The sequence below is a fragment of the Harpegnathos saltator genome, unplaced genomic scaffold (genome assembly GCF_003227715.2).
Source record: "Harpegnathos saltator strain DR-91 unplaced genomic scaffold, Hsal_v8.6 scaffold4, whole genome shotgun sequence".
Taxonomy (NCBI): Eukaryota; Metazoa; Arthropoda; class Insecta; order Hymenoptera; family Formicidae; genus Harpegnathos; species Harpegnathos saltator.
In genome coordinates this window covers 433467-458495 of record NW_020230205.1, presented here as the reverse complement: position 1 = coordinate 458495, position 25029 = coordinate 433467, and the positions used below count along the sequence as shown (strand labels likewise).

The 25029-nt window shown below is 47.1% G+C and overlaps 2 protein-coding genes across 3 annotated transcripts; one reads left to right on the top strand and one right to left on the bottom strand.

Moving 5' to 3' along the window:
* Nucleotides 1–438: 438 nt before the first annotated feature.
* LOC105188426 (uncharacterized) lies at nt 439–25029 on the bottom strand. 2 transcript variants are annotated; one of them, XM_011149880.3, is made up of 7 exons: nt 24292–25029; nt 13774–13897; nt 6648–6758; nt 6198–6335; nt 6000–6097; nt 5123–5288; nt 439–2125 (listed from the first exon to the last, which is right to left on the bottom strand). In XM_011149880.3, the coding sequence occupies exons 1-7, from the start codon at nt 24415–24417 to the stop codon at nt 2022–2024; spliced, it is 867 nt and encodes a 288-aa protein (XP_011148182.1). In that variant the 5' UTR covers nt 24418–25029; the 3' UTR covers nt 439–2021. The 2 variants fall into 2 exon arrangements, with proteins under 2 accessions (XP_011148182.1, XP_011148173.1); XM_011149871.3 differs by lacking the exon at nt 5123–5288 and adding an exon at nt 4871–5036.
* On the top strand, nt 20271–24377 carry LOC112589086 (uncharacterized). The gene is made up of 3 exons (XM_025301020.1): nt 20271–20904; nt 22291–22726; nt 24282–24377. Exons 1-3 carry the CDS (start codon nt 20869–20871, stop codon nt 24320–24322), a joined length of 513 nt encoding a protein of 170 aa, XP_025156805.1. The 5' UTR covers nt 20271–20868; the 3' UTR covers nt 24323–24377.

Below are 25029 nucleotides of genomic sequence, written 5' to 3'. Positions count from 1 at the left end.
ACATTCTATTATCTATTTTATTATTTAATATCCAAGGTCTCGTGAATTCTCACTGTTTTTAATTCTAGTCACTTTTCCGTTTCTCTTGAATTTTCTTATATTTATATTCGTTCCTAAGTCCTACTTAGCGCTTTATCACGCGATTGTAGCAATTAACACGGTACACTTAATTCATCTTATTCATATTTTCGCGATAATAATCAGCGACGCACTCCTGCTTTCTCTTTTTACAAATGTATTGCTGTTACAAAGAGTAGTCGGCAAAAGATAAATTAGAAGAGGAAGTTGACGCGAAACGTGTCGTTCGCGTTCGCGTGCGAACATGGAAGACTCGCGGGGGAGAATAATTGATTTAACTTATATGCTGAAAAATGTCGTGTATAAAGTAATCAAAATATTCCTCTTTACTCCTTAGACGACTCATATACAGTGTCGTTGTAATAAATCTTACAGATCGGTGTTATCAGGAGAGCTATGTATCAGACATAACTTCGCGATCCGCGTTATCACGTAACGATCATAGCAGCACCATATATTATATAAATGTTTACGTTATGCACCACACACGTTACGATATCGCGTTTCGTCCGCGGTATTAAGTTTTAACCCTCTTCGGAGTCGAATATTTTATTTATTAACTACACGTTTTCCACATAGATTCTCAGTGTAATTTTCTCAACATCCCGAGTCAATCCCAACATCCCAATGTCACTCGAGAGAAGTCGGAACTGCGGTTTCCGTCCAAATCATCAATCAGAATATCCTGACTTCTTCGTGTCTTCACGTCTTCAGCTGAGATCTATTGTTCCGTCAGACTCGAGATGGTTAAACCGGACTCGCGGCGAACGGACGCTCTGCGCAAAAATCGCGACTCGATCTTCTTCTTGCACGATCCTAATCGGGATATTTATTTAATATTTGGTACTACCAAGGTGAGAGAGCGTTCACGAGCATGATGCCGTATCCGCGTCGCCTTCCGCTTCGCTCATGCGACTCGACGACGATCGTTCTCTCTTCGCGAGATTGAACTCCCACTCGATCGCGTTAAATAAATAAAGGCAAACGCGACGTCGACGCGAGCCAAGTTTCACGGACTCGATCGATATGGTCGTTCGGTTTTCAATTATCAAGATACGCGACTCCGGTTCTCACCGAGCTTCCTCGAAGCATATATAACATCCGTTAAATCCGCGACTGACGGAAACGGACGACGGACGGCCGCTTTCGCGCTAAAGTGATGACGACACGTCACGTCTTTAACGTCTGCGTTTCCAACAATTTGAGAAAACCCGATCGGGAGTCGAGCATCGCAGTCGACGGACGGGAACCAACGCGCGATGAACGTGAGCGCGATTCGCGCCTCCTGCGCGATTAACACGCGTGAGTGCGCTCACTTTAAAGATGTGCGTGCGAGAGAATGATCGATATATCTTACTTGTATAAACTGGAAAAGTACAAAATGATCTCGCCTCCTAAGTGTAAGTAACGCGGATTTTGAGCAACCGCTTTACGCAAGTCGAGTATTTCCAGGCGACGCGAGTGCTCCGAAGATCAGCTACGGGAGAGTGGCCAAAAGACGACCTGATCTCTTGAACGATCTCCCGAACGTTCTTCTGGACCTCCTCGCGTTGCCTGGATTCTTGGACTTCCGGCCGGTGGAAGCCAAACGATCGGTCTATCGCAGGGAGAGAAGAGCTTGCTTTTGCGTTTCGTGACGTTCGCGTAAATCGAATATCCGATACTCGTTGGCCACGCTTGAATTAACTTCATTAACTGATCAATAAATTACGTCTGAAGCCGGACTCTTTGCGATCGCGGTTAGATTCAAATCGATCAAGACGATCGATCTATTGCACGTCGCGATTGCGAATTGACCTCGGCGAGTCTGTCGAATTTTACGAATATATTTCTGGTCCTTGTCCGGCCAGTCAAGACGCTAATAGAGAATGTTCGACAAGTTTGGCGAGCGCGAGCGCGCCCGGGATGCTTTCTTTCCTCCGATGCCGACCAGCTGAGTTTCTTCAGTAGTTGTAGGGCCCATACTGAGAACCGTGATAATACGGGCCCGGGTATGCCGCTGGGGCTGGATATCCGGGGTACGCGTATTGCTGTTTCTGGGGGTACACTGGAAAAACAAGAAAGCAGATTAGAATCGATCCGGCCTCGTCGCGTATGCGATAAAAACGAAGTTGATAAAAACGAAGATTCTGTTACTCGATGCATGAGGCTCGATGAAGTCGTTGCTCGTCATCGATAGAAAACTTTTTAAACGACACGGTCTAGACGGTTCTCGGTTATTGTTTGTCGTGAATCTTATTGTAACACCTTTAGGGTAGAATTTAGCGAAAACTTCGCGATATAAGATTCACATGATTTTCTATTTACATTAGAATTTGCGTTACAAGAGGGATTTCCCGATGTCGCGAGGCAGGACACGTTGTTGTTTGTCCTGCGCGTAAATCGAATTCCGACACAGCGATCGGTCCGCAGCTGAATGCGTAAACACGGAAATTCTTTGTGGCAGGAGGTCGATGGGTGTATGCGACGGAAAATTAGGCAAGTGTGTCGCTTTCGAGCGACTACTTCGACTCTAGATGTCTTCGGTTTTCCATTCCTTTTCCCTTCGCGGAAGTTAACCATTACCGCTTGGTCTGTTTCAAGCGAACGAGACTTATGACAACAAATATTGACAAACGAAACCGAGACGTTAAATAGGATGATTCGGGATGAATTTAACCGGTGCAAAAGTATCTTGGATTTTAATCTTGAGGAGACCTAAATGTCAAGTCGACTGTAAAAACGAGGCTCGATCGAGTTAATTATATCACGAATACTTATTTTACGTTTAAGAAGTAAAATTTTGCTCTTGTAAATATCTATTGAACAAATGGTGACAATTCTCTGTTAAGTCTTAAGATTTCTTAAGAGAAAAGACTGAATACGCGATAGATGTGCGAACGCATTCTGCAGTCCGATTGATCATCCGGAGAACAAGTAGAAAGTTTCCTTTAGGATCAGAGCGTGACAAAATCTAATCCATAGCGGAAACAGAGCGTGAGATGGATAAGTAAAAGTTTCGCGAGAAATATTAAATATTAAATCGTTACCCTGCACACGACACTGCGATCAACAGTTGCAGGCTACGTTCGATCCATTTGCCTAATCTGCGATCAGAGTCTGAACCGCTTTCACATTAATTTGCCGTTACCATTATCGTTGTTAAGATCGACTCGTGTAATACTATGATGGATACGATTAAATTCAGACTTGCTGTTTCGCGTTACACTCGTCCCTCGACTCCTCTCGATTGATCATATTCGATAGTTACATTTCGTCATTTTCCTACGCGACTACGCGAATTCGCTTTCTTCGTCTAATCATTGAACATGTGGCTGAGAAGAAAATGCAGCCTTGGCAATATCTCTCGGAATTAAAAATTCGACATTTCTCTGAAAAACGTAGGAAATGATTTCAATACTCAGCCAACAAGTTATTTTCCGCGCGACTTAACTCTCTTCGGATGGATTGAGTTCTAGAAACTTGCCGACTCTAGAAGTCAGCGTGCAATTCGCCGCGGATTTCGAGTTGTTGATATTCACCAAACCAGTTTCTCACCATCTGGTTTTTCCACGTTTGCGCACAGCCGTCGTTCACGTAGTCAGTTCTCGAAACATTTCCGGATTTTCGTGAACGGGGTTATCTCTTTACATAATTCGAACGGTACAAAGATACACTTTTATGTACAAGGCGTTACTGGTACCGGATCCTTTGGTTAAACAAGCGATCTAATCCTTTCCGGTTCTGCCGTTACGGGCATTATTGTCATTCGATTAGTTTACGATTATCGTACGTCTCTAAATCTTGGATATGTATGTTACAACCGCTCATTTTTTCTAAATCCTCTAACAACGGTTATTGTGAATATTGTTTCTAAGTGATGTCTGTCTGTATAAAATAATCGACCTAATATGCTCAACTCGTGCTGATTATAATGGTTACGGCGTTAATACGGCGGCGCACGAAATAATGCGCGCGCGTTTACGTGTTATTAAATATTTACAGAAAAATGGCTTCTATCTCCTGCAAAATTCCAGAGACCAGAGACCCGTTTAATAACACCGTCGCGCTTCCGTATTAACGTTTCTCGCATAACGAGTGAATCCAGTTAGTATAATGACGAGATGATCGTTATCGTTGTATCAAGGAGCATGTTCCTCACGATCAAGCCGATGAGATCGTAAATTAAAGTTAGTAGAACACTCGGTGCACGCGGGATCCGACGTATACAGGCGCGATATCGCGGAAGTTCTTCCGGACGAAAGAATCTGCTCGCTGAGTCTCTGAGAGATCAGAGCGAGAAAAATCGCCGACGATTTCCACGATTTCGCCGGATCGAGTGTTTCTGTGTAATGATGTTGATATCAGCTTAATTAGCTACTACTTGAAAAAACAGAAGAACGAAAGAAAACCGAATTATTATTATTATTATTATTATTATTTCATATATTCTCATGTATAATAATCGCGATACGAACAGGGATGGCGCGATTTAACGAATACACGAGCATCTCTCCAAGATCAGGCGTTCTCGGAGATATTAAATCGACACCGATATCAACATCGGGACTTCTACAGCAACAATTACATCTGGCACGAATGCGCGTTAACCCGTTCGACCGTTCGATTATTCCGACATCGGCACGCGGGCGAGCGCGTTAGAGGAATCGACGAAATGATTTCCATGCGACTGGCATGGCGCGCGCGCGCGCTCTCTCACCGCAATTCGTCGGGCAGGTAGGCCACAGTCTCGGGGTGCCCGCGTGCACGTTCGAGTTTCAGTGGGCAAAAGCAATAGGTGTTAAATATGTACCAGGCATGAGGTACTGCATGTTCATCGCCTCCTCACGCATTCTCTCGCCCCTCAAGCAAATCGCCGCGGCGATAAACAAGATCGCGCTGACCAACGACCAACCGACGCCGACCCAAGCGACCACGTACGACCAGTCGTACGAGATTAGTGAGTTGTCCTTCAGGACCTAGAGCCGCGTGCCGCGGGCGTACAACAAACAAAAAAAAGAGACACGGGCGAGTTAGTCCAGCCGTTTCACGGGTATCGTGTCACCTGGCATGATGTACTGAACATTCTGGGCCTGCTCGCGGGCACGCTCCCTTCTCAAGCAGGATGCCGCGATCAGAAATAGCGTCATCGTACCCAGACACGTCGCCACCCCCAGCCAGGCCAGATAAAACGACCAGTCGTACCACTGCGCCGTGTTGTCCCTTAAAACCTGCGGGCAAAACTCTCTAGGTAAAAGTGCGTCATGCGCCCGCCTGCAGCCACTTAGGCAGGATAGAGACTCCTCGTTTCTCTCCTCGGCTCCGTGGAGACGCGCGATGCGACCGATCCGATCGAGTGCCTGGAAGAATCTCTCGTCGTGATGCGAGATAAGCGAAGTTTCTTCCGTTCCGCGCGTCTTACCGCGCTGTTACGTCCCCTCGTCATTTCCCCGCGGAAATTTTCCTCAAGCGCGCGCGCGCGCTGAGAAGCGCACGCGCTTGAAGGAAACGTGTGGTTTGAGATGCGAAAGACTCTGAATATTATTTTGCAAATCACTCGACAATCGTTGATTTATCACCGACGAACCGATGAATTGTTTTATCCTCGTTTGAGCTCGCCGATTCATGCGGCTGTCTGTATCCTCTTCGCTTATTTCGCTTATCATCATAACGTGTATTTCTAAAGGTCAGTCGATTGTAGTTGACTTTCAAGTGTGAACTGTGTGAACGATAGAGAAGTGAAACTAAATTGGAGGAACATTATTTGATCGATATATCGTTGTTGTCTGGCTTTTCTTGTCGTTCGCGATCGACGTACACAGTCAACGACAACCTTCACATTTTTCCGACAACTTGTTCGTCTGTCGGAGAAATGTGTCCGTACAAATTGGATCAATGGCAGAAATAATGGCAGAATAGGGGAAGGACGAAACGTTACTTACGTTGCTCCATTGTTGGTAATACTCTTCGCCGACAATTTTCTCCTTTTCATAATATTCGACCCCGTGCCACAGGCCCATACCACCAGCGCTCAGAAGGCCTGTATCATTCAGACAGATATTCTAGTTATTTTGTGCGTGAAAGGCGTGAAATGAGGAAGAGTTTATATCTCGAGAGCATCTTGGAAAGTGAATACTGACAGGCGAATAACATCAAAATCGCTGTGGCCGTGATGTTTCCTGGTGATCTTCTCCAACAGCCCACCACTCCTGTCCAAAACGCCGAGAATATCGCGACAAAACCGACCATGAATAGCGCTATCACGGATCTCCCCATGTCTGTGTGACAGTGACAAAACACTTTAAATGCTAGTCGAATGTGCGTAAACGTCGTTACTTGCACATATGCCTGTGAATGTGACGGTGAATTTTAAGACGCAGGCATCCTGCGTCCTACAAATTCCAACATCAAGACATTTAATCTCTTCTGGATACTTTGGATTACGACGAAAGACGCGCAAGATACGTGAGACAGATTTCTCTTTCGGACGAGAGACGCGACAATGTACTAGGTACTAGGACTTTCTATCTATGACCTGCGTAAAATGTAACAATAATAATAATAATAATAATAATCGGCGCTATACTTACGTAGTCGTGCCATCGCGTCGTCGGAGAAACCCCTCGTCTGATTCTCTTCATCGGGAATAAAATAATCGATATTCATGCAGTGCGTCTCCACGGGGCTCAAGTAAGTTTCGACTGCAATTACATAATGCATAATTCAGACACGATCACGTAAGAACCTCTTCAAGAAATATTCTACAAGGAGGCGCATATATTCTCGAATCCTCTTCCCTCCCCCGTCACTAATTGGCTAACCAAGACTGACGTTCTCATTTCGCCGACCGCAAAACACGCGAGTGTTAACGTTTTGTCTGACAATCTAACGACTGCAGATTACGACACTCGGAATGGAGGCGCGCTGCATTCCGAGCGAGATGGACGCGGAATCTCGGTGAACCGCGAAATCACGTATCGTATCGTCCGAAGATGACGACGGTACCTCTATATCGGAGAAACTCGTGTCACGTTAAAGAGGCTCAGCTGTGAGAGCGTGATGAGTCTACCGCTAAATCACAGGCCGAGTGAACGAAAACGTAAAACGGACATTCCACTCGCGCGAGCCACGTGAAACTTTTTTCCCCCGAAGAGCAGCATCGCTCCATCGGGACGAGATTTCTCTCACGTCTCTCGCTAAACATATTCCGGAGATGGTTCCAAATTAATCGTCTCACGATGTTCGCATGCACGCGCATCTTTTATATTTTCAGATTATGATAATTATCTAATTATTCATCTTTTCACCGCGCAAGAACGGGGTATTCCATATTCACACTTCGAGTCGAGTCCAGACTTCCAGACTCGAAAATCCTTGGAGACCGCCGCGTATTCTCGCGTAATCCACCGCGAAGAATACCGGCGAGATTGATCAGCGCCGCCGCGGATCCCACAGCCCCGCGACGTCAAGACGTCGACGTCGAGCGTGCACGTCTCGAAAAGCACGCGACCCAGAATGCAGCGGGCACTATCACCGGGCGCAAAGTGCGCGGTATGCTTTTACCTGCTGTCGTACCTGCGGCCTCTCGTGCCTGCGCTCCTTCGTCTTTCGCACAACGGTTCTCTCTTTTAGCGAGTCCTAATCCACGAAACGCCACTTTCGAAAGGCATTGCACGCGGGGGAAAAGTTGTTGTGAAGTAGCCGGTGCTTTCACAGTCAGCTCCCGGTGAGTGAGTGAGTGACAGGACATGCGACCGCGTCCGTCACTTTGAAACCGTCCTCGCGTCGTCGTCGTTTAATTAGTCGCCCGGGGAGGATTATTTCCATCGTCGATGAGACTCGGACGTGTTGCCGCGCAGTCTCTCGGTGAAGTCAGATTTAGCCAGCTCTATACTCGACGTCTCGAAATGAAAGCAGAGCTACAGCAATGATTTTCGGGCCAATTAACATTCTTACCGTCGGTTGTAAATTTTTCTTTTCATTTCACACTTGAGTTCTACTCGAGCGACAGCCAGACAGATTTGAAAAGGAAAACACTGCTGGGACTAACGGAACGGACTTTTTTCTTTTTTTTTTTTTTTTTTTTAATTAATACGGATTGCTCAAGATAATATAATCTTATACATTTCAAGCCAGGTCGGCATAGTTTTGTTTATTGACTGAGACTTTCTCCGGAAGCTTCGTCCGTCAAGAATAACGCTAACATAAAGCACGCATGAAGCAATGCTTCGTTTCACAAAGTGTCCGTTATCACGTGTAACGCGGTACGGAAGGTACGTAGTTTCCGCGGAGGAAGCTCGGCTTCGCAGCGAGCCTCCGTCCTGCGCGAGGAGCCTGTCAATGCAACGTACCGTTTGAAGTATTTGAGATTCACGCGACGGACGGCGCGGCCGTTTCCTCGACCTTCTTCGAATCTAGTTTCGCCTAAACGAGGCGCCATGCCAAGATCGTTGACTCGCGCCTAACTGTACACGCGTTATACTCCTCGCCATTACCGGAAGAGGGGCCCGCTCGCGTCGGCGATGGTGGCGAGCGCGATCTTCTCGCGCGCGCGGCAGACCCTCCTCGTAGTTTCTTCTTCATCGGGTGCTAAGCCGCGATGTGAGCGATACCAGAAGACGGATAAAGCCACCAAACCGGTCCGTTGATTGGCTTCCTCAAATCTTTCATGTATGCACTCGCGATGAGGCCCGGTCGTACACGCTTGACCTCGATTTTCGGTGTTGGCCACACTCGCGCTCTCGACGCCGCCTGTCGTCGCGAGTGTGTGAGAGTACGATAAAATTCGTTTACGAAATCACACGTAACGTCATCCGGAGGAGTGGTCATATCTTTGGAAATCTTTGGATAATCACCACTTATATAGTTGAATAAATATGGATGTTTATAACTTCGCTCAATATATGTATACGGCTTGCGCGAAATCGATCAGCGATTTGTTTGAACCTTTGCTCGACCGTTGTAGGGATGAATGAGGGTCAGGCTCGATCACGTGCGCGTAATCAATCGGAGCCACCGGAAGCGGGTCGCCGGAAGAACACGGCGCACCCAAACCGAGAAGGTGTCACCGAGCGGCGTCGATGAACGGTACTGCGGCGATACGAGCGATGCATCGATCATTGCGATTGTTTCCCCGGCCGAGCGAGGAGAAGCCAACGCGCGAAACGAAACCCTCCCGTGTGCGTCAGGTGTGTGCTGCAGGTTCCTCGTCTCGTTTCGCCCGATCGTGATATCTTCGCTTCGGCATCGCGCGGCCTCGCGAATCAGCCGATAGAATCGATTCTCACCGATCCGGCCTCGATACGCTCTCGCCTTTCCTCGCAGTTTCTTCCATCCCACGATCCAAACCGACGAACACCGACACGATTGCATTTTCCTTTACGATCCCAGCCAGGAGAAGCGCCATTGTCCTCTTGACTGTCTCTTGAATCGGATCGTTCCCGCTATATCTGAATTCGATCGTCCATCTTGGCTATCCGTCCGTTGCCGGCTATTAATCTCGAGTCTGCAGACTCTTCCTCTTTCTGCCCCCCCCCCTCCATCAGCCCCTTTTCTTCTCTTGAAAATGTTAGCTGCGTAAGACAATAGGAAAGCGACCGTTTTCACCCTTTACAAATCACGAGGACGAGAGCGTCATGCGTTATCCTGTCAAGGCGCTGATTTATCTTACGTAAGAATTCTTTTCTCTTGCTTTTGGTCTTCTTCTTGCCATAAGGGTGAAGAGTAGAATAGAACGCCATGTGGCGCCATGCTACGTTATGTCGACGGTTATGTTATTTCTACGCTCTTGTCTCTGTTTATATACGATTATATACGTTGGAATTCTAGAACGTCTCTTAATAGATGCCGACGGTGTTTCTATTCCTCGACCGTAAAAGGCAACCGATGGTGACCTTAACATCTCGTCGTCGGACAGTTTTGAGGTCGACGATGTGACGTCGAGATTACCATCAGTTGTCTTCTATGTCTAGGAATTTTATGGACTTGCAGTCCCCTCCCTCAACAGGTCGATCTCAAAATTCTCCATTGTTATCTCTCGTTCATGAAGCGCTAGTGCATTTTTCGACAGGAAGATGTAAATATCTAAATGTTCCTTTTTATTTTATTTATTCTTGTGCGCTCGATTCCATCCATTCCATTTTTTATAACGCAAAACGGATGTCCCTTGTGGTACGTGACATCGACACATTTCCCTCGCGCTCATCTTGAAATTTTTACAAACGCGCTACCGTCGTAGCGCTCCCCTCTGTAGCGATTCACTATTGTGCGGACAACAATGGATTTTACACAAGGCTCCTAACGTACGTACGACCCGCATCTATCGTGGTTTGCCCGTCATGGGTGCGTTTTCGCTTTGTATCGCAGCGCATTTCTCTTCCCGTTCGAAGAATGCGCAACCTGAAACTTCCGGGAGAACTGGAATCACCTGTAGCGCATAACAGCAGCGCTAACGCGAAAAAGATGCATGTATATTTTCTTTGCTTTTTTTAATTCTCATGTGTTCTTACGAATCAGACTGGCGTAATCGTTTGTATAGCGGTGCTTTTAAGGTGCTACTAAAAATGAAGTCTCATTTCTGTGGGAAATTACTCGTCGATTATATTCCTCATGACTAGGCTCGTAAAAATTGATCTTGGAACGAGTGACTTACAAAGATATTTTAAATAACTCGATTGCATAATTCGCAGCTTTGAAAAGTATCGTTGTGTTCATGGTCATAAATTTTTGATTAGAGAGTGATGTGGAACGCCTTCTTAGATTTTCACTCTGCGCTCTGTTGTTTTCTTTGTGTTATATCACAATATTGGACTGCATTTGTAGTATTTTCACTAATCAAAATCGACCTGTACGATTATGCGATACAATTGTACACGCTACGCGCATACACTGCAATGCTGACGCTCGCATAATAATCTCCGATCGGGAATGATATATATTTTTTATGTAATCATCGAGCAGTATGTAAAAATCGATTTCGTGATTCGCCTAATCCGAAAAAATCTGCATCTTTGAATCTTCTCGCGTACATTACATGCATCAGTAAATGTGATAGAACGAGATATGAATAATGAATGTAATATAAAATATTTCTAATTTTAACTTCTCTCGAATGCGTAATTACTTTAATACTCTCTTTTTTTGCTCAATTATCTCTGCGTCTTTGTTCAGAAACATAATCTCGAAGAAGATAAAGAGAAAATTAAGTCACGGTTAAATTCAGCCAACGTGGGAGAAATCGGGAGATCCCTGAGAGAGAGAAAAGAGAGACCGATTTAAATAGATAATTTTCATATCTTAATTGGCTTTGACCTAGATTCATATCGGAATTCACTTAATCAGCATACGCCTCCTGAAAAGAAACTTAAGCGGAGTCGTTACCTGAAATGAAGGCCTTTAATCGGAATAATTTTATCAATTACGGATTATTAATTACACCAACTCCGTAATTGTCAAGTAATTATATATCGTCGCGTCGCCTCTGATTTTATTTCTGATTGCGAGCGCATCGTCCGATTGGACACGCGCGCAGAGCGTGAGCTTTGTTTCCATTGTCGCTCTAAAAATCCTCGATACGTTACTGAACTTTAATAGAGGACGTACTGCGTGTACGTCATTACCATAGAAAGTTGCCAGTAGGAAAGGCGTTCCGAGTCGTAGAGCGTTATACGACGTATGCGAAATCACGCACGGGGAGCAGGAATTTATTACATCCTTGTGTGTAACATTCGTCATGATAAAGACACGCGCGCGCGCGCGCGCACGATGCTTGTGCCAAATTTCGAATGCGAAATTTAAATATAAATTGACATATCGCACCTTGTCTCACAAAATTTTATTTACGATGCGATAGCCACGGTAAATTCACTAACGGTAAATTCACGGTATTTTCCTCAGATGTTTCAAGACCGCAGTACGTATTAATTAAAATAAGATTTTCGAATTATGCGCGTGCCGTAGTTTTTAAGACGCGATATATAAATGTAGTTATTTTCCAAATGGAGCGACAAAAATTATTCTGTTATTGCGGTAGCGAAAGAGAGAATGTGTTTCTGGATACATTGATCTTATTTAATACATCTCTCGCGGGTTTACTCGTTTATTCGCGCGACTTTTGAAGAGGCTTTTCTTCGTTCGCGCGGTCAATAAAATCTCGGACACGGTTTGTGTTTGCGAGGCATTAACACGCAGGCGATCGGTCGATCGATCGCGGCACGCTGACCGTTTCGCAACGACCGCGATCGCAACGGTCCACTTACGAGGCGTCGAGATGTGCTCCGGAGAAAAAAAGCCACCCAGCAGTCCCCGAGGAAAAAAGAAAAAGGCAAAAAATCAACAGTCCCCGAAGCGGGATAGTCGCGCCGTGCAGTAAGTACGTAATTTAAGGCGAGGATTCTCGCGGTCGGGCATGCGTGTAAAAACTTTGCGCAAATCGGTTCTGCTCGACGGCGGAATATTTCATATTCTCGTCGCTCGTTTAGACATTTCGCTCGAAATCGCGCCTGGAAAATCGCGCGTCGTCGTTCACACGGTATTTTTCCTTTTTGCCAGCGACTAACGGACGTGCCCGATGTATGTTACCCAGGACTGGTTTCGATTAACTTTTTTTCAATATTCCTCTCTCTTCCTCCCTACTCGCCAAACTCGCTTTGGAGATTAATAAGACATCTCGCATTTACTCAAGAATTTATCAAGAACTTGAACCGTATGAAAAGGTCCGCCGGGATGACGGGAAAAAACTTTGGTCTCAAAGTAAAAGCGTGTCCTATATCTCGCGTCCGAGGTACGTACGTTTTACTTTTGCTACGAGACACATTTGCCTCTCGGTCTGAAGTGTACGTGTTTGCTTGTGAACAAGTACTAACAATGCGATAACATGCGCAAGTGCGCAAGTAGAATTATAATTGCGAAACAATTCTTCAACAAGTCTTGTCTTTTGTCATCGACACGTTTACAGGATATTACGGCGTGTGTGTCTTCAACTCGGCGCGTAAACAAATGCTCCGATGCCCTCATCGATGCTTTTTCCACGTGTTTACCTCGATGGAAAAGGAAAGAAAAGCCCCCCGTTTTATTCACATTTACGACCCATTGTGCGAATACTTTCCATCTAAGAGCACAGAGCTGAACTGTACGTAGCGACCGATCGCAAGATGAGAAAGCGTCGCGGAGCATCGCGCCGTGGCTGTCGGGTGAAAATGCACCTTTCTCCGAAGATTGTGCGCGCCGATTATAAACTGTTAACCTATTACGTGGGATCGGATAACCTACGACATTATGAGATCGTAACGTAGAAAGTGCGCTAAAGGCCGCGTAAGAGGTGTCAGCGACGAGGGCTAGACAAGGAACTCGAGAAGGTTCATCGATTTCGAATGATCGGGGACCAATGATTGGATCCAAGACTCGAGTCGACTCGATTCTTTGCGTTCACAATTTCGTGTGAAAATGTGCACATATTCGCTTCATATTGTGTTATGCGCGGGCTATTTAAAAAGAAAAACATCACTTTTGTACAAGTAATTTTTTCCTAAGGCGCGAGCCCACGAAATTGATCAGCAATCGCCTTAAATCGAAACAAATTCCATGACATTCACAAGGTTACAAGTTTCATTGATGACAGTCGTTCTTATCATCACGCGACTGTGATGATGATTCATTTATCGCAGGTGAATGTTTCGTGATCGGACATGCAATTCTGCTCAACGATCTTTGACATACCTGTCGGTGGTCTCTCTTTGGGATAACATATCCTGAATAATCCCTGAGTCCTCGTGTAATAATAATACTTTGTGTTCATTTGCTCCACCAAGTGGCTTTGCTCGGCATGCTTGCTCGCGTATTGCTGCAACAGGAAGAAAAAAATTTGTTGATGCGATGACCGTCTGTCGCAAGCGTCGACTTAACATTCGATGAAAGTTGCAACACGCGGCGCGCTGTTATTAACGATGCTCGAGTGAAAGGACAAGAACAAAGTCGCGGCGAATAATTCGATCGCTCGAACGGCGAAAAGGAGAGAGGGAGAGAGGGAGAGCTACTGAACGCGTACGTTTTCGAATGCAGATGAGACGTGCGCGCGCTCACGCTCTTCCTTTCGCGAAAATGTTATTATCGTTAGAAAGTAAGAATGTACACGCCACGTTTCTGTAAGATAGAACATCTGTCAGAATCTCTCTCTCTCTCTCTCTCTCTCTCTCATGTTTTTAGCGTGAATGAGGCGCGAGACTTATTCAATTTCGAGCACCGCTCAATTTAGACGACAGGAAGCACTGACCGCAGGCAACTTTATTTTCTCATGACTCGCATGTATCGATAAGCATTACGTTAACACTGCTCGATTTTCAACGCGTATTTGATATCAGTGATTGAGCCTCTAAAATTTCAATTTCAAACAGACTTGATCTCTCTCTCTCTCTCTCTCTGAGATTGGACGAGTATGATTTTCTTATCAATTCGTTCATGCTTCACATGACGAATTATTCGAACGCAACGTTCGCGCGTAAGTATGATAATCATCGTATTGAAGAAAAAAAGCCACCACAGCGGCGATGGATAAAATTACAAGTAGAGAAAACGATGCCGCAGCGCCTTATTTTGCGTTGCGAGGCATCGATATACCATGAAGAGCCCGCCCATGAAACCCATAAGAACCATAGAGAACGTTTACTCGTGCGTGTCGATACAAGTTCCGGACTTTCTTATGTACGACGATGCACCGCGCATATCGCCCTCGAAATTTAATGCAATTTCAGTTCACGCACAGCGTGCATAGACTCACATACTTTTTCTCTCTCTCTCTCGCGTCTCTTCCATCGACTGATAATCCCTGTCGATCTCGCGTCGCCCGGCGACGCATTGAAATCACTAGCGTGATCGGCGCGATATCGCAATCTATTTTCTAGAAAGTCCGACTTGGCGATTTCCCGATTCGACGTCTGGTAGAAAGTATAATAATACACCGCCGTCACATACGCGGGAAATCTTTACGCATGAATCGCGACAGCGTGTCGACGGAAAGGAGCATTTCCGTGCTCGCTGCTTCCTTCCCACGAGACATTTCGCTCGATCCATCGCGCGTCCTGTCGATCGCTGATACACCGCGCCGACGAGGTTTCCAAAGCGTTTCTTTGGAAATTCGATCCGTTTTGTTTTCCTCTCGCACACGATAGAACGGAGGCTCTTGCGAAGGAAAAGATTGTAAAAAGAACGGAGCGTTCATAAATATTCTGCATAACCGTCTGAATCACACAATTATTATTTCGTTTCGCGAATGAAGCTATAGCAGAGATATACATCGAGCTATGAAATTGTACTTAACACCGACGCAGCGATCCAGCAGTTGCAGGCGTTAGTCAGGTGCGTTATCGCACTGCCGGTGATAACTCGGCCGATGAGTTCACCTGCAACCTTCGTGCTTTGCGCGAAAAACCACCCAGCGCGAGTGCGCGTTCTCGTCCGGCTACCGTCAACAAGTCGTGTTCGAGGTGTTTGAGAAATTCCACGCGACCCACGTTCCTTTTCGATTACAAACTAATAATTGTACGAGCATGACGTGCCCCGCTGATGCAAGCCTCGGTTATAACCTTGACGAACACCCATGCGTTTCTGCGCGAGGAACGCGCGAGGTGGACGATGCGTGTTCGCGAGAGCGGTTTACATCTCGTCGTCTCGTCGCGACAGCTTCACGGTATGCGCGGTAAGGAGAGACGAAGAGAAGAAGCATCGATACGAAAAAGATGGAAGGAGACGAAATTTTGTTGCACCTGCGAGACGCGATTTCTCCGGTTCTTTGTCATGGACGATCCGGCCCGTTCTCATTGAGCCTCGCGGAGGGTTTTCCTTTCTATGTCAAAGAAATCAGCCAGGCTCGACGATGTTCCCGCGTTTGGAGCGAGCAACGGCGAAATAACAACGTGAAAGCAGAATGGTGCGATCTGAACGAGACGAGGGCTCTCCTTCGTCGTCTCTCTTCGTCTCACGAGTGACAATGGTTCCGCGCGCGATCGATACGCGCAGTCGCGCGATGGAATCTACGTGTTGCATCTCTTCGGACGAAAACACCTGTTGCCCGCGCGAGCGTTGAGACTTCCGCATCGGGATATACATGTCCATCGAGCAATCGTGTGCTCAACGATGAATGAATGCCTCTCTGCTTTCTCAGGAGAGCATAAACTTCTCCGATCTCGCCTTTCTCAACGTCTGCCTCGTACTCTCTCTCTCTCTCTCCGTCTCTTCTCGTTTTAATTTTTCATCTTATCGCATTTCCAGCATCTCAATACTCGTCCTCTTCAGCCGAAATTGCTAAATTGCTGGATCGGTGTTAAGTACAATTTTACAGCTGGACTTCACTCGCGGAACGAAGTGATAATTGTGTGACGACCAGACGATTATGCAAAATATTTGCGAACGCTCGCGGAAATAGACCGGGAATAGCTTTCACCGAACCTGTATTATCCCCGTCTCGGTCACGTTTGTGGTAACCGGAAAAATTTTTTGTCGATTCTCGACAAGCATATTATATACCGGCATCGTACAGCGTCGTTTTATTTTATTTATCGATAATTCATCGGCGTTATCGGCTCGGTCAATTACGAATTAAAACTTAGGGGCAGCTCCCTTCACTTCGCTCACTCGCGAGTCGTGTTTTTAGCTAACGAGCCGCCTTGTGTTGCATACGGCAACTTTCATTTGAATTTTTCATCGCTTACGGCCAGCTCATTGGCTCGACGAGCCGCCGTCGTTTTTCCAACTGCGCGCGAGTACTATTGCACAACTCTCCATCTGAATAATCCGCTGTCGTCGACGGCGCGCATTAATCGCTTAAAGGGCCCGATCGTGAAGAATGCAAGTTCGTGCGCCGCTTTGAATGACAATCCACGTAATTTGGCCCGTTTCGAGAGAGAGAGAGAGAGAGAGAGAGAGAGAGAGAGAGAGAGAGAGAGAGAGAGGGAGAGAGAGATACATCTAAGAACACGCCGCGCGTTAATTCGTGACGCTGTCGAGACACCGTTCAGCTGGTAAATGCATTTCTGCATGCCCGACGCAACGTCAAGCGGCCAATGTTAAAAGCGGGCATTGCAGTCTGCTTATTTACGCTCGTTCGTAAACATTTATAAGCGGAAAGAAAATTTAATGTTACGCACACGTGTCGCGCAATAACGGTAACATGACGAAACAGGTTACTCAAGTTTGAGACTCTGTCTGCAAATTCCCCATTCTTTACTTCGCGAAAGAAATAATCGAAAATTACGGCAAGTCGTAAAATTGCGGAGCTAACTAACTAGATAGAAAACTTGAACTTATTCCCAGCTCTCTCTCTCTCTCTCTCTCTCTCTCTGCAATATTCTCTGATTTAGAGACCAACGCCAAGCAGAAATCGAGCAGTTTCGCTGACTTCGCTGGAGAATATATAAATTGTACGCCAATCAGACTCGCGATTATGCAAGTGTGTTATCTCTGGCGAATGCGATCGATATGACAGCTGTCATACTAGTCGAGTCGAGTTTGTATTCTTTAGGTGTTTATCCTCTCTCTTATGTAAAGTCTTACGCCATGGTGTCTTAACGGCACCACGACTATCGCGATAAAAGCCAACAATGTTGCCTCAGGTATCGGAAGGAAGTCTGCAAAAATAAGTCACATCGCATATCGCAGCGCCGCATTAGAATGCGGCCGAACTTATCGCGGAGAATCATGAACGTTGCGTTTCCGTGTGTCTTTATCGCCCCACACGGCTACTCGTCGATTATCCTCATGACGTGTTGAGCAGGACAGGAAGAATATTCATGCAACACCCGAGTTTCTCCATATCGTTCTGCCCACGAAATCGCCTTACGCCATATTCAGCGTTTTTAAAAAAGCATAGACGAATCGCGAGCGTGGCCTTCAGCAAACTTCCTTCCTCGATACTCAACGAGCGTACTTCTAATTTACCGAAGCGTTATGAACGCGTCACACAATTACGCGCGTAACACAGCGCTCGCTAAATACATAACACTTGACCAGCGTGAGAAACTCATTGATTTCGCGATACCTTGCGACGCGAAGGTTGATTGAACTTGAATGTAACGCGTTAATACGCTGAGCGAATGGACGAGACGAGCTGACAAATATACGCGTCGCGAGTTGCATTTGTTTAGCGTATCTTTGGTAAGTCAATTGAATTATAAAACTTGAATTATAAAACTAATTAAATTAATAAATTAATAAAAATCCAAAATTGTAAATTACCGTGACGTGCGCTTCTACCACGATTCATACGTCAGGATACGCAATTCTCCAGTTAAAATCTAGCGATGTTCCTGTTTCCAGGAATCGAGCAAGCGCGTTAGGATAAATTCAGCTAAAGCGCATTCTTTCCTCCGCAGCTCGCCATGTCATCGGCTCTCGAATGAAAGTACAGGGATTGTATTTTATGAATATAATACCGTCGATGTAACACGCTACTGTGCACACACGCATGATAAGCACCGCATAGAACGTCTTTTAAGTCGGCGGATAAACAAGGATAACACGCAAGGTGCAATCAGTTCGTGCGACGCACGAAGCGCGAGCCGTTCCTGCTGCCTCCGTCAGGATTGTATACGGTTAGTCGTGTGAGTACAAGAGAATCATTATGTGCAATTTATTGTTATCGCAGGAGGCGTGAGATGAAAATTATCCTGCCGCGATGGCATTCGGTGCCGTGTAACGGCAGTTTGAATAAAATATATATATAACGCATTTTTAAAGGCCGAGCGAATAAGTAAGAAGTGCAGTTGAAGTGGCGGAATGTCCTTTCTTTATCAATCGGACGTAATTGCGCGATATAGAATCGATTTCGAAGACAGGACATAGAATACGACGCAGACAGGACACGGAAGACGACGAGGTCGCTGAAAAATCCAAGTCTTCTGCTTCTTTGTTACTTCGCGCAGGCAGAAGCGCAGAGTTATCAGTTGCAACCGCGTCTCCTCATTCACGGTGATTGCTTAATGTCAGGAATTTACGCGCGCGCGCAAGCGCACGGAGCCCGTTAATCGGCGGCGATTTGCATGTTCGCCGAGGTCGCGTCCTGGTGTCGTAAAGCGCGCCGGTTACCCGAGGAATTATCGCCACGTCCTACTCGCAGGTAGCGACGGACTCGAGACACCGTGAGTCACTTCGAGTACAATAACGCGAGAGCCTCGAAGATTGTTCAGGGTGCGTTATTGGGAACAACAGATTCCGAAGACACTCTTCGGGCCGGCCGATTCTCCGCGAGTACATCGAGAGTCCGTCTGGCGGATCGGTCATTATCTCAATATAATCTACACAGGTCCTGTCGTACATACATTTACATGTCATTTCCCGTGCATACGTTATCAGCACATGGACATTCAGGATCTCTGAAAGCCTCGAGGCTTCCGGAAATTTTCTTCTCGGAGACATTTAATTTTCCTTTAAGGGGGGGGGGGATTATATGGGGAGCAGGCGTTTTCAAGGCTATTTTTACGAATTTTTTTTTAACAGGAACGGTAGGATCAATGGACTCGAAATTTTCACAGCGTATTCATTGCATGTTCAAAGTATAAAATAAATTTGTTACTGTCCATGTGAAAAGTACACATAAAACTTTAAACGCGTTTATCTGGAAACACCATTTTCTTAAATTGTCGACACAATTACGCAAATACTACTGAGCCAAATAACTTGAAATTTTTACACGATATACAGTAGACATGTAGTTTTCGCCCCTACCTCAAACATTTTTACACAGTTTTTCTTTTTACGTACATTTTATTTTATTCATTTTTTTTTAAACATGATTATAATTTGAAAAAGTCATTTCATTTTCGATACTTCTTTTTAATACAGTCATTATTTTTCCAAACTTGGCTTCATTGCCTTCATCTTGGTACGCGCTATAATGGCAACCGTATATTTTAAAAATCTTTCTCAGTTTTTGGTTTCAGAGTAGTGAGAGAGAGAGAGAGAGAGAGAAAGAGAGAGAGAGAGAGAGAGAGAGAGAGAGGCCCGGAATTATGTCGACAACAAACATGGAGCTTGCAAACGGATGACTGCATTTTTATCTATAATTATAAATAGGATTGCTTCTTGCGATTCAATAAAATTTATTTTATACTTTGAACATTAACGAATACACTGTGAAAATTTCAAGTCCATTGATCTTACCGTTTCTGTAAAAAAAAATTCGTAAAAATAGCCTTGAAAACGGCCTTGTAAACATAATTCCCGTCTTAAACCGAAGAGTGATATTCTCGGATCCTCGTCGCCTTGAGATTTCTGCAAATTCTCGAAGATTTTTCCTCCTTCGGATCCTCGTCGTTCTCGCAGAGATACACGATCGTGCGCGAGGACGGACACTCGCCGTTCGCGAGCATTCATGTGTGCGCCTCGCGTTCGCCTCCTACTTGTTGCCGGCGAGGAATGGCACGGTGCAGGCGACATAACTGTACGCGACCGAGCTCTCCCCAGCCGCCGCGACGCCTTCTCCTCGGCCGAGCCGAGGAGGTAAACCGCGACGGTGTGTGTGTGTGTGTATGTGTATGTGTGTGTATGTGCCGGTCGAGGAAACCGATTGCGATTTTCTCGCGGAGCGCGTTCTCGCCAAAGTAGAGGCGCGCGAGCGCGAGCCGTGAAAATAACAGAACGTAGTCGTCATGCGGCCAGCGCGGCGGTGAGCGCAAAATCGCGCGAGATCCTCTCGGACTCGACGACGACGCCTGCCACCGCGGCAGGATCGTTCGAAGTGGATTAGTGGGTCTCCATGCGCCGACCCTAAACCGTACGAAATGATTAACTCGCGCGAAAGTGCAGAGACGATCGGACGTGGAAATGACGACCGGAGCGCTCGAAATTAGAAGCGCAGTGGTGAGAATCCGAGCAGAAGTGCGCCACAATCGACTGCTGGCACATATCAGCAATAGTTTATTTACTAGATATAAGCTGAATAAGGGCCGATTATTCCAACTTCTTGGTAAATTAACTGATAGTCAGGTCATATGTCTGTCTTTGTCTAAATTGAAGGAAAAACAAAGACTTAATCAGTTAACTTGCCAAGAAGTTGGAACAACCGGCCCTGAGAAGTGGGGAACGAAGCTTTGCCCAGAAGAATCCAAGGCACGCGTGAAATTTTTGCGTTCCCGAACTCGACGGCGCGGCGAGTCGATGCGAGTCGGATCGAAATAAGGCAGCTTTCCATTGGACGCGGGTCCGCTGATTCCGGAGCTTGCGCGAAACACACGGCCGATCGTGGACGTACGCAAAAGGACATACGCATCGGCCGATCGGTGCACCGAACACTAAACGCAAAACTCGTTGAGTCAACGCGCTGAGAATGGGCGCGGCTCGGAATGTCGATCGTTCCGAAGGCTCTCGGGACGAGATGGCGAGAGGAGAGGAGAGGAGAGACACCCTGCGATCGCGAGACGCGGGAAAGCACGACGAGGAGGAGGAGGAGGAGGAGGAGGAGGAGGAAGAACGCCAGATACCGAAATGAGATTCCGCTAACGACCGGATAGTCCGATTTAATCAGCGCGCTCACCTGCCTGGAATGACGACCTCTCGAGTCAAGTATGAGACGCATAAACGACGGATTTCCTCGTGAGAAGTGAAGTACTCCACGATGGGCTTATCCCATCTTTCCCTCTCCCTCTCTCTCTCTCTCTCTCTCTCTGAATTAACGAGGAGTCACTGGTATTTTTGATGCCAGACTCGGCTTTTCTCCAGACGGAAAGAAACCGTCGGAAGTCTCGTTATCCAACGATCGGTACTTCTTTTTTCTCAGCGTGAAGCGCTCGAGCAGCGGGAACATTCACCGAAGTTCTCCGCATAAGAACGATCGAACGAAGATTGCTTCACGGCTGAGCATTCCACGACCCATTGTAGTACTCCCTTGCACATCCCTTCGCTCTTTTATCGCGAGTACCGCTGACATTCTCTCGGAGCAGATTCCACGGAAGGTTCGTGAGAACAACATCCGTCCGACTCTCAATGACCCTAGAGGGTAAACTTGACCTTCGACCTGTGCACGTTCACCCAAGACAAGGACGCGGCGGAAGGCACGGCGAATTCCACTTCCTATCTTCCCCTTCCCGGGGAGAGACGCATTTTTCTGAGGAGAAGGCGTCTCCCCGGTTGCGGTTCCCCGTGCGCTGATTAGCGGCGTTTTTTCATTTATAATGAACGTGGATTAATGTCTTGTAATTAATAGTAATCTTCGTAATGAAATCGTTATTTCTAATTACTCGGTCTTAGGCGCTGCGCACACGGATATGCAAAGCAGAAGCAGCTGATCGCGCGTTACCGGAATCCAAAAAGTTCATACGAGTTCAGAGTATCGACAAAAGCAGAAGGAAAGGACGCGCTTTCACGCGCAAGAGACTCAAGAAGTGCAACTACCGCAGCCGTCGGGTCCTTTTATGGCCTGCTCGCATCCTTAAGGATCGACGATGCGGAGGAAGTGGAAGAAATTATATTCACGAGCAACGCGCACCGGCTCTGATAACAGCTTCCAGGAGTAACGAGATCCGGATACGCTCCGACTTCGGACAGGAAGGTGTCCATTTTCATGTATCACATCAGAGCTCCTATCGATCTAATGGAAGCATGAATAAGGACTGCGCCGGGGGCGCATCAGGAGCACGGCCGAGCCGAATTAGTCACGAGAGCGACGTTACTCCGCGACGAGAAGGTCGTCGTTAGAATTCTGTCGTCATCATCGTCATCATCATCATCGTATCGTCCCACGCTTTCCTCTTTGATCTACCATCGATGCCTCTGCAGATTACGTGTTACGAGCGACGCGACGCGACACGAATTCCTGTGACGTCGAAACAATCTCCATTTTCGTCCGACCGAGATCCGGTCATTTAAAACGACGCGCGCATAATTTCTCAGAAGATTTCTCGTCGTCAGAGGTTTATTGTCGAACAGGAACAGGTACCAAAAGGTATCCTTCTGACTGCTGAAGCTCGATGCGTCGAGCGACGACAGACGACAGAAAGATACGTGGACGGTAATTTCGAGTACATACATCACGAGGAAAAGCTCGCGAGAGCCGGGAAATCGCTCTCGTTTCGCGCGAATTCGAGAAGAATTTCTCCTGATAAGCACACTCGGCGCGCACCTGCCGCGCGCGCAGTCGGGAGAGTTTGTTTCAAGGTAGAGAGAGTTTCAAACGAGAAAGACGAGAGCGCGCACACCCTGTGCGCGTGCGTAACGTGAATAACAATGCATGAATAATTCACTTTGTTTGCGCTGCGCGCTGCGAAGCGGCAGCCTCGAGGAGCGAGTTCGCGCTTATAAATATCTTTCGTCAACTGTAAAACCGCGACGGGGGGAGGGATCTATCTGCAGCGCGAGTGTGCAAACGCGCGTAGGAGCGTGAATTAAATTCGCGCGATACGCGCTCGCACACGAACCTGCGGCCGTGTATCACGTGCGTCATTACACTTTCGCAACGCGCAGTCGCGAGCTATAGAATTGACCGCATTATCCGAGGTATTTGTCCGTCGACACGGATAACGAGTGTCTCTTTCCACTCGGCCACTTCCGAAGTAATGTTCTTCCAATTCCCCTTTCCCGCGGCGCATTATTAGCCCCGTCTAATCGAGCCGCGTCTCCGCGGCGGCGTTCAAACGGGAATAGATCAGCCTCTTTAGAGACGAGAAATTTATCAGAGTCGGCAGAAATTGACTTAATCGCGAGTATTACTTAAGGAATTTCTCTTTTTCCCGTTATGGAATTTTGCGGCGAGTATTCTTCATTCACCATAATGCCCGTCGTATTTTGTCGACGACGAGCAGGAATTCTGCACAATTTCGACTGAGCAGGAAAAATTCAACATGTCTGTGGACGTCGCGCACGTAACACAAAAGCAGCTCAAGCTCTCGATCGGACATTCATTTACTTTCCACGTCTCCCGAAAGGCACGCACTCCGCGTTGGCCGCGTACGGACCTTCAACTCTCACGCCGCGTCCTTTTCCTAGCGCCGCAGGAAGAGCTCGCTGCGCGGAGCTCTGGAGTGTTTCCTGAAGATTCGAAGCGTCATTCGACCCGCGGTCGAATTTCTCCAAGTGCCACTTAAGGAACGCGCGCGCTCCTCGCGCTTCTCGCTGATAAAATTAATTACATGAGTCGACCGCTTCGCGCTCGCGAAAGGGGACGAAAAGAATCACGCGCGTCTCACCGACTCTCTCCGCTTATCCGTGTCCATCATCGACACCTTCTCGCTCTTCTCTTCTAGACCTACGAACCTGGATCTGGGCGCGCTTGACCTCGGTGTAGAGCCAGTTGTCCGTGGAGAAGGCGATCGCCAGGAGGGCAGTGGCGATTATACCGGTTATGGTGGCGAGGGACAGCGTCACCGCGGAGCAGGGCATCTTGCTACTATCCGTGAGTCTCTTTCTTCTCTCTTCTGTCTCTCTCTCTCTCTCTCTGTCTCTCTATCTATCTTTCTCTCGCTCTCGCTCTCTCTATCTCCTCGCGATGTGTCCCCTCGGCCGGTTGTCTTCCGTTAGCTTCACCTCACACTCAACCGCAACTATACCACCGAGTACGTAGTGCTGGCGCTACTACGGACATCCGCGTGACGAGCGCAGGAAAAGCTGCGAAGCGTGCTGCACGACGAAGAGAGGAGTTGGACCGCGATAAACGCTCCGGACGAACTCGGCGAACGTCTTGCGCTCTTCCTTCCTTTCGTTCTTTCTTTCGATCTCGCGGGAGAGCAGCACCGCTACGAGAAAATTGAATACGATGACGACGACGGGGAATTCGACGAGAGAGACGAGTTCGAATCGGCCACTGACAGGGCGGGGTGAGGGATGGTGGTTTGCCGAGGGGGATACCCTTCGGGTTTATTAATCGTGCGTCGAGAGTGGCGCGTACTTTACCGTCCTTCAGGGTGCGCGCTCGTTCGCGATGCACATCACAATCACCATTCTCTCACAACGGCAACGACACTAACGGCTCAACCGACTCACCTCGAAGGAAAG